This window comes from Ostrinia nubilalis, chromosome 19, assembly GCF_963855985.1.
Source record: "Ostrinia nubilalis chromosome 19, ilOstNubi1.1, whole genome shotgun sequence".
NCBI classification, from domain to species: Eukaryota; Metazoa; Arthropoda; class Insecta; order Lepidoptera; family Crambidae; genus Ostrinia; species Ostrinia nubilalis.
The window spans coordinates 2,566,200-2,580,908 of NC_087106.1; the positions used below are offsets into that span (position 1 = coordinate 2,566,200).

General features: G+C 41.4%; 1 protein-coding gene across 1 annotated transcript in view; it reads left to right on the forward strand.

The window, feature by feature from the left end:
- The first annotated feature begins 5,791 nt into the window (after positions 1-5,791).
- The window catches only part of LOC135081369 (calpain-D), a 33,309-nt gene continuing 24,391 nt past the window's right edge, over positions 5,792-14,709 (forward strand). The window contains exons 1-7 of the mRNA XM_063976088.1: positions 5,792-6,118; positions 7,908-8,039; positions 8,274-8,363; positions 9,837-9,895; positions 9,985-11,266; positions 12,536-12,709; positions 14,390-14,523. Coding sequence (XP_063832158.1) covers positions 5,877-6,118; positions 7,908-8,039; positions 8,274-8,363; positions 9,837-9,895; positions 9,985-11,266; positions 12,536-12,709; positions 14,390-14,523 — 2,113 coding nt within the window. The 5' untranslated portion in view covers positions 5,792-5,876. The remainder of the gene's footprint in view (positions 6,119-7,907; positions 8,040-8,273; positions 8,364-9,836; positions 9,896-9,984; positions 11,267-12,535; positions 12,710-14,389; positions 14,524-14,709) is intronic.

Consider the following 14,709-nt stretch of genomic DNA (forward strand, 5'->3'; position numbering starts at 1 on the left):
ATATTGTGTCTCAACTGAACTGGTACATTTTAAAGCTGGTCTTTACCCTTTCTTAACAGCTTTATACATTTTCGGGATTGTTTTTGCTCCTGTGTTTGTAATATTTTCCATTGCTTAGTTTTTTCCTAATTAACTCTTAGAAGTTTTGAGCAACAAGAGGAGCAAGTGTTACCAAAGTTTTGTTAATAGCAAGATGCACTTTAGAGAAAGGCTTTCTAACTAAGTTGTAAACTACTGTATTAGTTTATCCCATCAAAAACAATACTTGTCAAAAAAACCAAGTCTCGCAACTCAGTTGTTCTACGGTAAAAAGTTGTGAGATCCATGTAATACCAAGTCCAGGCCAGGAAATCTTTAACGTTTTACATAAATATATTGACTTGGCCATCGCATGAAAACACGTGTAAATTAAATTATTTAGTGCGATGGCCAAGTCAATATATTTATGTAAAACGTTAAAGATTTCCTGGCCTGGACTTGGTATTACATGGATCTCACAACTTTTTACCGTAGAACAACTGAGTTGCGAGACTTGGTTTTTTTGACAAGTATTGTTTTTGATGGGATCTCATTTCTTTTTGTATTTTGTAGACAGCAGTTATGTATCTAGAAAACTGGACCAAAATTAAAAAAATTTACTCGACTTGGCGGTTGCACTACCGTGCCCCCAAATATTTTAGTTTTTCCTTGATTCATACACCAAACACTACTTATATTCCAAATTTGAAGCTTCTAGGTCTGCTAAAAGTGCCTTAGAGTTTTGATGATCGGTGAGTCAGTGAGTGACAAAATTAAGTAACTTTGACCCGTTATAATTCTTAAACTACTGGTTCAAATTGAATGAAATTTTAAATATACCGTGTCTTTACAATGCCTGCATAGCTAATGAAAATTCAGCCTTCTAGTTTTATCCACAACGAAGTTACAGGCAGTCGAAAATGGCCTGAATTGCTTCGAGAAAAGGATGGTACGGCCGTGCCGCTTTTTTGCTCGACTTGGTGGGGGCACTGCCGTGCCCCCAGATACCAAGTTCCTACTTTAGTACTTTGTCTAATTATAACATAGGTATGTTGTAGGTAGGTTGAAGTCAAAACTTCTCTACTTAGCCACTTACCTACCTACTTACCTGACTCACAATATAAAGCTCTTGTTTTTTGGTCTAAATATTGAAAGCAACCAACCATGAATGTACTTTGAAATAACAACTTGAAAAAATCGAATTGCCTAAGGCAGGAATCGATTTTTTTCAATTTGTTTATTTAAAATTTAGTTTTAAAAGCGACGCTAATCTCTAAGAAATTTTAATAACTAAGTACTCTGAGTTGCAACATCTAACTTTAAATGTAACTATAACGATAACCGGTGTTTTCTGTATGGAGTTTGACAGATTTTTGACGTTTGTTAAAGTAAGATGGTGCAACCCAGCCTAAGCCTCGTTTCACGACCCTTTTTGTTGGATTCTTTTATAAAACTTTATCTATAAAATCGAGGGTAGTAACAAAAGTGTGATAAGACACATCTGCGATTCCAATAACACTAATGCAAGACGGTGTCCCCTCAAAAAGCGGTAATACCCCCTCCATAAAGCAATATAGGGGATTACCCCAGATGTTTACGATGCAGTAAATTGTGCATCCCCGTTTTAGGCGTTGCATTACCTGCATTTCCCCCGTGTAGTATCGCCAATTCAGTTTTATGTATATGTTGCAGTGCGTTCGTGAAATAGGGCAGATGGTACGTCATTATGCCATTTCATGAATCGGCAGAATCAGTTATTTTCCTAGTATCGGCAACGATATATTGAGAGGTTATAAAAAATAGCGATACCTACTGAAATATTCGGTTTATTTCCAAGGGTTCCTCAGGTTTTTGAGTGATCAACGAACAAAGGTATAAAAGAGTGAGATTCCACATTTGTTATGTGGAAGTCTACCTGCTCGATGGTCCTCAAACAACTCTCAGGAGAGCTGGATGAAAAATGCATTATAGATAGTGCTGTTTGGTGTTCTTTGGTAGAGAATTACCACTACAGCGCAACGTCAAAAAAAAAAAGAAATACCTACCCAGACGAGACACAATCTGTCTGATTTCCCGACTTTACTGCAACGTTTGCACCATCTGATGTTTGCCGTCCTACATATCGTTAAAACTTGGCTTGCGCATTTAAAGTTATATTTAGGAGAACAATTTTGATTTGAGCTCGTGTACAGCCTGAATTTTAATCCAATCGTGTAGTTTAAATTACAGAACAAGTAACAAAATGAATATAAAAAGTTAAAAACACTTTTAAAAGCACGAAATAAAATTCAGATCGACCCTTGGACTATTTATTAAATGACTAGCTGACCAGGCGAACTTCGACCCGTCTAAAATCATCATCACAAATGTGGGTATGGTGAAAGATTTTTTTAAATCGGTCAAGTAGTTACTTGCCTATTAGTTTCGGAGCCTATTCAATACAAACAAATAATATAAAAATCTTTCCTCTTTATAATAATAACGTACATTTTTAAAAATACTAAGGCTGTGGGTTGCACCACAGAATAATAATAAGTACTACGTACAGAAGTTTTACTTCGCGAAGGTATTTAAAAAAATGTATGCTCAATGTCATTAACAATATGGTGTAATTTAGCCTGTCTCAAGAGTCAAGCACCATCTTGTTGACAAACGTCAGTGATCGGCACTGCGCCGAAGCTAAAGGGCTGACTTCGGTAAAATGATGTGACGTGAGGTGCCAAACTGCACTATTTTCTTCCATCATACACAAGAATACGCGTGCGTGAGTCAATGTTCGCTCGTATGTGAGGCCTTGTCGAATAGTATCCTGTAGGTGGGCCATCGTGCGTGTTTTGTTTTCGATGTAAACTCGCGGAGATGAACAGGCCTGGTTGCACCATTATAATTTAACTTTGACAAATGTCAAAAATCTGCCAAATTCCATACAAAAAGCACCGGTTATCGTTAAAGTTACGGTCAAAGTTAGGTGGTGTCACAGACAGAATAAATAATAGGTGGTGTGCAAACAGTGCAACTCAGCCTAAACTGTACTATTTAATCAACTACCAGTTTAATATGTATGTTACGGTAAAAATGATAAATGTGAAAATTATGAATAATCGCCGGTTATTTATTTATTTATTTATTTATTTATTTATTTTATAGAAACCAACAGCGATACATTGAAAATATTAGTTATAAGATTTAGACTGATAGTATAGCCAATGAAAGGTTTCCCTTTTTATAAAAGTACATTGTTGTTGGGAAAAAATATGAATAAAAGATGTTAAAAAAATAATAATAATTAAAAATAACAAAAACTCACAAAGAAGCAACTAATTTATCCCAACTAATATTATAAATGCGAAAGTAACTCTGTCTGTCTGTCTGTCTGTCTGTCTGTCTGTCTGTCTGTCTGTCTGTCTGTCTGTCTGTCTGTCTGTCTGTCTGTTACGCTTTCCCGCTTAAGCCTCGCAACCGATTTTGATGAAATTTGGCATAGAGATAGTTTGAGTCCCGGGAAAGAACATAGGATAGTTTTTATCCCGGTTTTTGAAACAGGGACGCGCGCGATAAAGTTTTTCTGTGACAGACAAAATTCCACGCGGGCGAAGCCGCGGGCGGAAAGCTAGTGTGTGTATAAAACTAAATAGGCGGCTTAAGGGCCACCCCCGCCGCACCTTAACCTATTTTTCACTTTAAATCAAAACATCATGATATAGGCATTATAGAAAAGTAATATTATGCAAGAAATATTCCAAACTCATTATGCCAAATTATATTACCTAATAATTATATGATATCAAAACGTTCAAAAGTTTGGCTGTATACGAGCACGTACCTACACAAGATGTTGTTCTCTTTTATGATATTTGTTAGTACTAAGGTTGACTTATTAAATAATCACTGTTAAATATGATTAATTTATCACTTTTACCGCGACTGTCGGTAATTATTCATAATAACCGGTTATTATTAATAATTTTCAATTTATCACATTAACCGTAACATGTACAAGTACATGGCATTCTGCAGGAAGCTAATAGCATAAATAATGCAGTTAAACGGCATTGTAATAATAATTCAAAGTTTATCAGCCCCTCATTTTCCGTTTTTGAAAGTTATTGCATTTAAATTGTTATAGATGAGCCAGATTGTCGATTTTAAGCTTTTTAAGTATTTAAACCGTGATTAATTGCTCAAGCAGATGTGTATCATTATGGTGCTTTATTTGGTGTGCGGTCGAGTTAATGGGTTTTTAATGAACAAATGAACATTTTACAGGTCTGTGTTGTAAGTAAGATATTTTGTCGTCAGCTTCCGCAAATATTTTTTTATCAACATGATCCTTATTAAAAAAAACCGGCCAAGTGCGTGTCGGACTCACGCACAAAGGGTTCCGTACCATTATTTATGTTTTTTTTAAATTCAAGTTATTTGTATGAAAGATTACGCGGCAATAAGCGGTTTACGATTTACGAGGTATTAAAAAAAACTACTTAGGTAGGTACTAGGTAGTATTATTATTGTTTATAACCCAGAATAACATAAAGGCTATAATTTATGACGATATGTGACAAACTAAATTTCGCGCGGGTGTGAAGCCGCGGGCAAAAGCTAGTGTTGAATAAACTGAAAACTGCTCACGCTTTTTTATTTATTTTATATTTTTACGCCATCTATTAGAGTTTTAAAGTACCATGGGCTTAGTATATTGTAGACATTGTAGTGCTAGTGATAGCATGCTTTAGGTAGCGGCTTCGACTTAAAAGCGAATCACTAGATGGCGCTTTTAACGACTACTCAGGAAATATGTTTTTTACAATGATATTATAGAATTTGTTTTTATAGCCTGACCAGGAACATAAAAACCCTGGCATAGAGGCGCGTCAATCGCATTTGATAGTGCAACACTGAGTACAGTCGTACATGTGTTAAATTAATAGGCTAAATTTATGTATCAGGATTCAGGATTACGGGCTAATTTGATATTTTCATAAATTAACGAAAAAATATTATTAAAGGTAACCTGGTTTAAATAAATTAAATGAAACCATCAATCGAGCTAGTAGGATTTATTTTATTATTCATCAATAATCAAATTCAGAACTTGAATATTCAACTGCAATGTCTGCTCATGAACGCTTCAAACTCGGTACTTCTTTCCCAATTCCATAAAATTCAAAACTTAGAAAGTGACAAAAAACTTTAAAATAGGTAGTTGAAACAGACTACAGCTAATTTTCATAGTGGACTGTACTATACGATAAACATGTCAGTCAATTTGACAACCTTTGTCGGAAACATTATTCAATGAAAATATTGTCCGAACCCTTAGTATTTCTCTTCGACAAATACATTAACACATTGTGAACCACTTTTCTTTCACAACTATAAAAATATTTTAGCAATTTAATTCACAAAATCAATTGCACACATTTAAAATAAAGTTTGTTTACACTTTGACAACAATAGACTGACATGCAAGGTGACATGTCAATGAAGTTTTCAGTTACTGTTGCCATTAAAAGAAATTAGTACCATTAGTTTTCCGCAACATGGCGAGGGTTTTTATGTTCCTGGTCAGGCTATATATAATATCATTGGTTTTTTACTAAAGTAAACAACAATGTTAGAAATAAAATACATTTTCCAGGAAAATTTGAAAATATTTTGTTTTCTCATTTTAGACGATTTTTTTTCTTCTAGTTTAATATTCAAAACCTATATTACAAAACGCATGTGCGTGAATTCTGTTTTAAAAAAAGTTATATACAAACAACATGGTGGATCAGCTGTTTTCATTTTTCTCTGACGGAAATTTGTTTTCGTAAAACGGCGTACTGTTATGGTTTCATAGCCATGTGTGAATTAAAATGGGCTCTATCGCATCGGTGCTGCAATGGCATTGTCAGACATGCGGCCAAATCAACCCCACAGAGAGTGTAAAGTGTTTAAAATGTGGTACCAAGAGGGTGTCTTGTCATGACAAAGAAGATTCTAAAGGATATTGCAGAGGAGATTCTTCGCCTGACTACACAAGTCGCACAGGAAAAAGCGACGGAACTACCCCTGGTTCAGAACCCATCGTCATACCAACAGAAAACAACTTCAATAGGTAAGTTTTTCTTTGCCCATCAGTTCATTGTTGCTCCTGTCATTTTTCTGATATCGATTTTTCACAAGCAGTATTTAGGTTATATTTCCATTGTATTTCACTGTTGCGTGGTCATACACGAAGTTCATTAACGAAATTAATGTGTGGTACGCTTTTTGTCGTGGGTGTTAGTCAGTAATTTGGTGAAATGTGACTTTTACACACAATGCGCCTAGGTACGTTAAAAGTCCATTGTCCTGAAACTATTCTATTATATTGGGTCATTTGATGTAATTTTGTGGGGTGAACAAAGTGTTTTTTTTTGGTGGAAAGTTTACTGAACTGCTATTTACACGTTTAGAAGTAAGAAGTTGGGTTTACATTAGGTATTATCTTTTTAATACAACTCTGGCAATGTTAGTCAGCTATTCATTGTGGAAGTGCCTGTGAATAATTAAAATGCAACTCAATTTGCTGAAACAGTGAACCTACAAACACAAATAACTCATCAGGCTTGAATATTTTATGTTTTGGATAAATACACAGTGGCCCAGCCCAGTGTTCCATTTTAAGTCCACAAATAAAGTAGTTACACTAATACTAATTTGGTATTGTTACTATTGTTGCTGAGTAGCAGTAAGTAAAATAATATTATTTATTGATCAGAGTATTTTTATACTAGTGAATGAATTTACAATAACATTTATTGCTTAACGTTACATTTCATCATCATCATTTCAGCCATAGGACGTCCACTGCTGAACATAGGCCTCTCCCAATGCTTTCCATGTTGATCGATTGGCAGCGGCCTGCATCCAGCGCTTCCCTGTTACATTTAGTTGACATTAAAATCAAAGAACAAAGAATTTTATTTAATAGAGTTCCGCCCGCCTTGGTTGAAAGTGGGCCTAAATGCCTAATACATTCACCCCTCCAGTTTTGCTAAATTGATACCCGTGTTTACCAAATAGTTAATTTTTTGGCGGAGATTGAATCAGCATTCCTCATAATATCTTGAATCGAAACTATTTGAATGGTGTGTCAATTCATTGAAATAATGAGACCTACACTAAAATAGTTAAGCACAATTTTGTAAGCCTATTTTCAGTCACTGCGATACAGGACTGTGTGCCTAGTGCAATAACTACTGCTTGCCCTTGTTTTGAGGCTTTTTTTCTTTGAAATTAAACATAGATAGTTATAAAACCTAGATAGGTTACAGATATTTAGCTCCACAATGATCACTCGCTTGCAAAAGCTCGTTAGCTACATTAAAATATTTGTCTATTTTTCACAACGCTTTATGCTACTAGCGATGGGTAACTTGACTACAATCAGCAACCTAAAACATAAAGCAACCTTCGCAACGAATAACTTGATTTGAAACAATGTAACATCAAAATCTATACTAATTCTATACTATTCTATACTAATATTATAAATGCGAAAGTAACTCTGTCTGTCTGTCTCTCTTTCACGCCTAAACCACTGAACCGATTTTGATGAAATTTGGCATAGATATAGTTTGAATCCCGGGAAAGGACATAGAATAGTTTTTATCCCGGTTTTTGAAACAGGGACGCGCGCGGTAAAGTTTTTCTCTGACAGACAAAATTCCACGCGGAAAGCTAGTTTCTTATAAAACAATATTACGAATGTACATCTTATACTATTGATAATTATCCGATGATTATCATGAAGCGTTATTGATGATTTCGAATCCTGGCATCGCGACTGAATTGCGTTTGTATCGCTAAAATTCGCAATCTAAAAAGGACCTTAGAGTCAACAAAAACTTTTTTATTTCCAGCGGATGGTCTTGCGTGGGCTCCGCGCCAGGGCCGAGCCGCGCGTGGCGCTGCGGCTGCGGTCTACGCAACGTGTCAGCTGCGTGGCGCTGCGCGGCGTGTGATGCGCTCGCGCCGCACGCGCCCGTCTACAGGTAGGCTCCCCCCACTAGGAGAGCTGACGTCACGTGGCGCCGCAACGTGTCAGCTGCGTGGCGCTGCGCGGCGTGTGATGCGCTCGCGCCGCACGCGCCCGTCTACAGGTAGGCTCCCCCCACTAGGAGAGCTGACGTCACGTGGCGCCGCAACGTGTCAGCTGCGTGGCGCTGCGCGGCGTGTGATGCGCTCGCGCCGCACGCGCCCGTCTACAGGTAGGCTCCCCCCACTAGGAGAGCTGACGTCACGTGGCGCCGCAACGTGTCAGCTGCGTGGCGCTGCGCGGCGTGTGATGCGCTCGCGCCGCACGCGCCCGTCTACAGGTAGGCTCCCCCCACTAGGAGAGCTGACGTCACGTGGCGCCGCAACGTGTCAGCTGCGTGGCACTGCGCGGTTTGTGCGTCTACAGGTAGCCCTCCCCCCAATAGGAGAGCTAATATTGTCACGTGGCGTGGCTGCCGCGTGGCGCTGCGCGGCGTGTGATGCGCTCGCACCGCAAGCGCCCGTCTACAGGTAGCCCCCCCCAGTAGGAGAGCTGATGTCACGTGGCTCCGCACCCCACGCGCCCATAGAGCTGATGTCACGTGGCGCTGCGCGGCGTGTGATGCGCTCGCGCCGCATGCGCCCGTCTACAGGTAGCACCTCCCAGTAGGAGAGCTGACGTCACGTGGTGCTGCGGGCTGCGCAACGTGTCAGCCGCGTCTACAGGTAGCCCCCCCCCGCAGTAGGAGAGCTGATGTCACGTGACGTGTCGGCCGCGTGGCGCTGCGCGGCGTGTGATGCGCTCGCGCCGCACGCGTCCGTCTATAGGTAGGCCTAAATTAGTATAGTCTGCTCTTACGGGACTATTCCCACCTCTCGTTCCCACCACAGCAACTCCTGTGTAGCCAGGATCTACAGCTTGACCGCCACAAAAACCCAACCAATGAGGGTCAAGTTTGTCCCCGGGGGAAAGTTAAACTGTCATTGGACCCGCAACGAAATTAATCAGAAGAACATAGGAGTTCGATATTAAGGTTCGACTAATATAGTCTGGTCTGTGAGCACACTGAGCACGTATAATTTTGTCCAATGACCCCAAGCTACCCATCCTAATCGCTCGCGCGTAATTATGTCCCGACTGAGCGACGGGCGCCCGCAGTGAGTGTGCGAGCGCGACAGCAACATAATTACGCGCGAGCGATAAGGATGGGTAGCTTGGCGTCATTAGACAAAATTCTACGTGCTCACAGACCGGGCTTTAGCTTTAGAAGAAATTAAGCAGGACGAAGAACCAATATAAGATTTTAAACTTTCGCGTTCCAATACCTTGAAGTAAACGAGTTGCTGAGTGGGACGCTCTCCAGCTAGGCTGCAGCTGCCTACTTGCCAATGCCAACTCACTATAGTCCTCGCTCGCACACTCACTGCGGCCGCCCGTCGCACAGTCGCGACAGCAATATAATTACGTGCGGGCGATAAGGATGGGTAGCTTGGGGTATTGGACGAAATTCTACGTGCTCGGCGACTGGGCTTTAACTGTTAATACTATTGCACTCCTCCCCCAACTTTTGGAAAAATAGGACTTTAAATCACAAATCTTGTTCAAGTAACTACACCTTTACCACCAACAAAAGCCCAACTAGTGAAAACCACTTTCAAAGTTATTTATTATTATTTATTATTGAAATTGCAGTACTTTATTAGATTAGTCGATTGTAAACACCCCAAGCGTCAAACTCAATAGACTTGGCTGCTAACCATAGACCATACGCATGACTAAACATACTGATGATGTTTCTTTTATTCTTTTTCAGGCTGTCTGATGATGAGGATCAAGCTTCAGGGATGACGGACAAGGATAAGTCTGCCCAAGGTAAACTATCACTTACAGATACTATGTACCCTCATAAAATTCAACAATTTGGACATGTGTCATTCAATTTCAATCATTATTGTTTCCAGACAACACTATGATAAGGTCCAACACCTTGGCAGTCCCATCGTATAAGCCTTCTTCGAGCTACTCAGACGGCCGCCGGCTTAACCTCGACCTTCAGTCATTGAGGCTGTCACCCACCCAGTTGACAGATCATGCCCACGGTGTGACCAGGTCCCTATCCCATGGGTCCGTGATTAACTCCCAGCAGAAGTGGTGGAAAGTTGACGAGGCCAGGGGAACAATAAACAGACCTACAAGCTTGATGGTCTCCGAAAGATATGGGTACAACACACAGTGCAACCCTCGCGAATCGTTCCTTAGAAGTCTCCACACAGTTACAAGAAGACCCAAGAAATGCAGCGAGAGCAAGTCGAATTGGGAGTTGAATTACGTGAAGGAATACCAAAGGGAGCAGAGCAAGGCGCTTCATTTAAAGAAATGGGCGTGCTCTAAGTGTACCCTTGAAAATTCCGGTATCAGAACGCATTGTGAGGCGTGCTTATCCCCACGAATATCACCATTGGCCCGTATTCCTAATGCAAGAGGACTGAGCGTCACCACATTGGGTAGACATGAGACTTTATCGGGCAGAGACGGTGCTACATCACTGCCTACTTCAGGAGGGGTCATGATAACTGTCCCTGACTGGCCACAGACTGGAAGCACTACCCTAGGGTCTTTCAGGCGGTCGATAAGTGCTCAGAACTCCCCTGAGATTCGGCCTACATACCGCCGGTCTTTCTCCGAGCAGACCAACGCGGAAAGACCAGTTGGGAAGGTCATATCCAGTAGACGGAGCCTGAACGACTACCAGAAATCACTGGCCAGCTACTGTGGCAGTTTAAATCGTGAAGGGAAGGATCTGGAGAAGAAAATTGACGAAAATAGCGTGGAGATTGATAAAGAATGCAGTTGGGACACTAATGCTGAGGGTGTGATATACGCTTTGCCGAACAAAGGGAAATACAAAGACTTGAATTTGCAGCTGCAAGTTAACAACAACGGGACTAGATATTCCTACGTATCTGTTCAAGATACGAAGAATGTGATGAGCAATTCCCAGAATGAGGCTTTATATTCGAATGATATGGGAGACGGTGATTACGCGAGAATAGATGAGCTTTTGGGAGCGGAGAACTGTATATCCCCAGTGGCCGAGTCGGCTGGTGCGAGCAATATTAGGACGTCGCATATTGGTGCAGTGAAGGACACAAGTGCGAAAGTCCAGTATATGTTGCCGTCAGTTGGGAAGGTGTCGCACAATCAACGGGAGATTAAAGGGCCATCGCCGCAGCAGCAATCTTCGTAAGTTATTTTCTTTCACTATACATATTTATTTTTTGCTTTTGGTTTATATTTTACTAACGGCCGCCCACGACTTCGTATGCATGGACCTCGGTTTACCCCCTTAGGCCACTTACTCCTAATCCGGCGACTTGGCCCGTGGACCAAGCTAAAAGTGGGCCAAGTCACTGGAAGACTTACTACATAAGATGCTTTCACTGTTTCGATAATGTTTCAGATATTGTCTGACATTTAACATAATTTACACGTTCATCTGCCACATGAAGGATCTCTATTGAGACCTGTGAAACCAAAAGAAGTAGTTTATCTGACAAATAAGTTCCTATTAGGCTACCTATCAGGAGGTTTATTATCAAGTAGTGAAATGTATAAAACTAAGGCTTCTTCTCAGCACTGGTCCATTTATTTATTTAAAACTGTGACGAGTATAAAGTGCTTTTTAAAAGCTTATTTGCAAAAATAAATAATTTTTATAAGTTTTTATAAAATTAAGATAACAGTGGTGATTTTTATTAAACTACAGTATTAATATCGTCATATAAAATATTCCTTACACATCCTCCAGAACTAATTGTAGCTCTGACCTTATTTATGTATTATGTGCGTATTAAATTTAAAATCCAGTACGATTGCCCAGAATAGATAACAAGGGTTTTTACCATCATTAAAAACAACTCGTCACAATCATGGGAAATACCATTCTCGTGTTTGCATTGACTCATTAAAGTTTACGCGTTTGGCGACTATACGAGCATGTTTTAGCGCGTGTATTTATTATTTAAGTTTTTTTTTTACTGATAAATAATATTGCTACTGGATTGTGAAAAGTGTTAAGTTTTGAATAGTGTTAAAAATAGTTTTGTGTTTTAGCAAGATGATGTCAAATGAACTTATTATTAAGTGCATTACATAATGTGTTTTTCAAAGGTTAGTTCGTGATCACCTCACACAAAATATTTAGATGGAGCAATAAACATTTTCACTGTTTAAAATAAATGATTAGTGACAGTTTAATTGTGTTATTATTAGATGATAGCTGGCAGTGGTTAGATGTAAATGTAACGGGAGAATTTACATTGTGGCGTAACATCTAGTAGTGGACTTTTTATAGGCTGAAATGATGACATTTCTGCCCAATATAAGTAACACTGGCAAGTGTAATAGTGTTTCATAAAAGCCTATTTGCAGAAAGTAAATTACTAATTTATCTATTTATTTATTAGGTACACCAACAAAGTCTCTTAATTATAACTTTTAACACGTTCACAGCCGCGAGAACCGCATGTGGCAATGCAACGAGTGCTGGTTCGCTTACAACGCGTGGTGGGCGCGCGCGTGTGACGTGTGCCGCAGCGGCCGCGTGCCGCACGCCGCCGTCACGCTGGCTGCGCGTGACGCGCCCACTACGCACGGCGCTATGGCTGCGCGCGCGCCGGTTAACAGGTCAGTGACTTCGCTAGCCCCGCCCACATCAACCACTAGAAGACTTGCAGACAGTCATAAGTATAGTGCCGCACGCCGTCGTCACGCGTGCCGCGTGAGATGCGCCTGCGTCGCTGGGTCATTGACCTTGATAGCCCCGCCCATTTGCTAACAAAAGAGGCGGCACCATGCGCAACGTACGCCGCGATCGCCGCTCGTCGCTCAATAGGTCAGTGACCTCTATGGCCCCACCCTCTTTGGCTACTAGAAAAGACGATAGAGGTAACACTATTCATGAAAGTCGCACTTATATAGCTTTAGGCGCGTCTCGATTGACCGCGTCGCTCAATATGTCAGTGACTTCTTTAGTTCTCCCAATGAGGGTTTTCGCGAATGAAAGATCCGCTAGATGCGGACGGATGCGGACGGCGGGACGTGGATGTGGTGCTGCGTGATTGGTGGATTTTGACATATCTGTCAATGTCATGTCAAAAATAACCAATCATGCAGCATTTGGACCTCGCGTCAACGTATTGCCATCTGGCGGATTTTTCAATCGCGAAAACCCTCATTCAATATCTACAAGACTTGCAAACAGCAGCCATTAGTATAGTAGCTATAACGCGTGGTGGGCGCGCGCGTGTGACGTGTGCCGCAGCGGGCGCGTGCCGCACGCCGCCGTCACGCTGGCTGCGCGTGACGCGCCCACTACGCACGGCGCTATGGCTGCGCGCGCGCCGATTAACAGGTCAGTGACCTCGCTAGCCCCGCCCACATCAACCAATAGAAGACTTGCAGACACGGGACTATTCCCACCTCTCGTTCCCACCACTGCAACTCCTGTGTAGCCAGGATCTACAGCTTGACCGCCACAAAAACCCAACCAATGAAGGTCAAGTTTGTCCCGGGGGAAAGTTAAACTGTCATTGGACCCGCAACGAAATTAATCAGAAGAACATAGGAGGAGTTCGAAATTAAGGTTCGACTTCCCTCCATTGCAAAGCGGATGACAGGTGACAAACAAAGGTTTAAAACCTTTAAGAAAAAGATTATGCACCACGGACAATAAATTAAATTAAGGGGGCCTATCTTATGAGCAATTAGCAACTACCTGCCAATAATATTTTTCACAAAATCGCTTAAAAGCACGGAAATTTTTCCTTGTCGCGACAAGATCGGTTGTTGCTTGCAGACAGTCATAAGTATAGTACCGCACGCCGTCGTCACGCGTGCCGCGTGAGATGCGCCTGCGTCGCTGGGTCATTGACCTTGATAGCCCCGCCCATTTGCTAAAAAAGAGACGGCACCGTGCGCAACGCACGCCGCGATCGCTGCGCGCCGCTCTAAAGGTCAGTGACCTCTATGGCTCCGCCCACTTTGATATCTGGAAAAGATTCCCATCTTTTCCAGATGCGGCACCACTCATGAAAGTCCCTTCTCATAACACGCGACACGCTAGCGGGCCATGTCAGTGACTTCTCTAGTCCTCCCAATTCCAACTTTAGAAAACTTACAAACAGCAGCTATTAGTATTAGCACCCATTTCAAGGCTGCGCGCGCGCCTGTGCACAGGTCAAAGACCTCGCTAGTCCCGCCCGTTTTCTCTATTAGAAGCAACTTTTGCAAGTGAATGGGCGACGGGCGTCTCCATTTATACCTTGCTTGTACCGATATTTTATTAAACCACGTCCTTTCTCATAGTTCCAGACCAACCAACACGCCTTCTGAAGCCAGTGGGAGTAAGGAACCTAACCGCAACGAGCCTAAGAAACTAACGGTGCCCATAGCCTCGTTGGACCACGACTTGAACAGCGATGAGCTTCTGTTTGCAGTTGGTAAGTTTATACTAGTACCTACTATGTACTTTTGATATCTTTTTTATGTAATTCATATTATGCAGTAATTACTACGGAACATTGTGACAAGTTTTCAAACAATCGGGTTGATCCCACAGCTGCAACCATCATCATCAGGTCATTACAGATAGAGTAGATTACAGTAGAGACTCTACTGTAATCTAC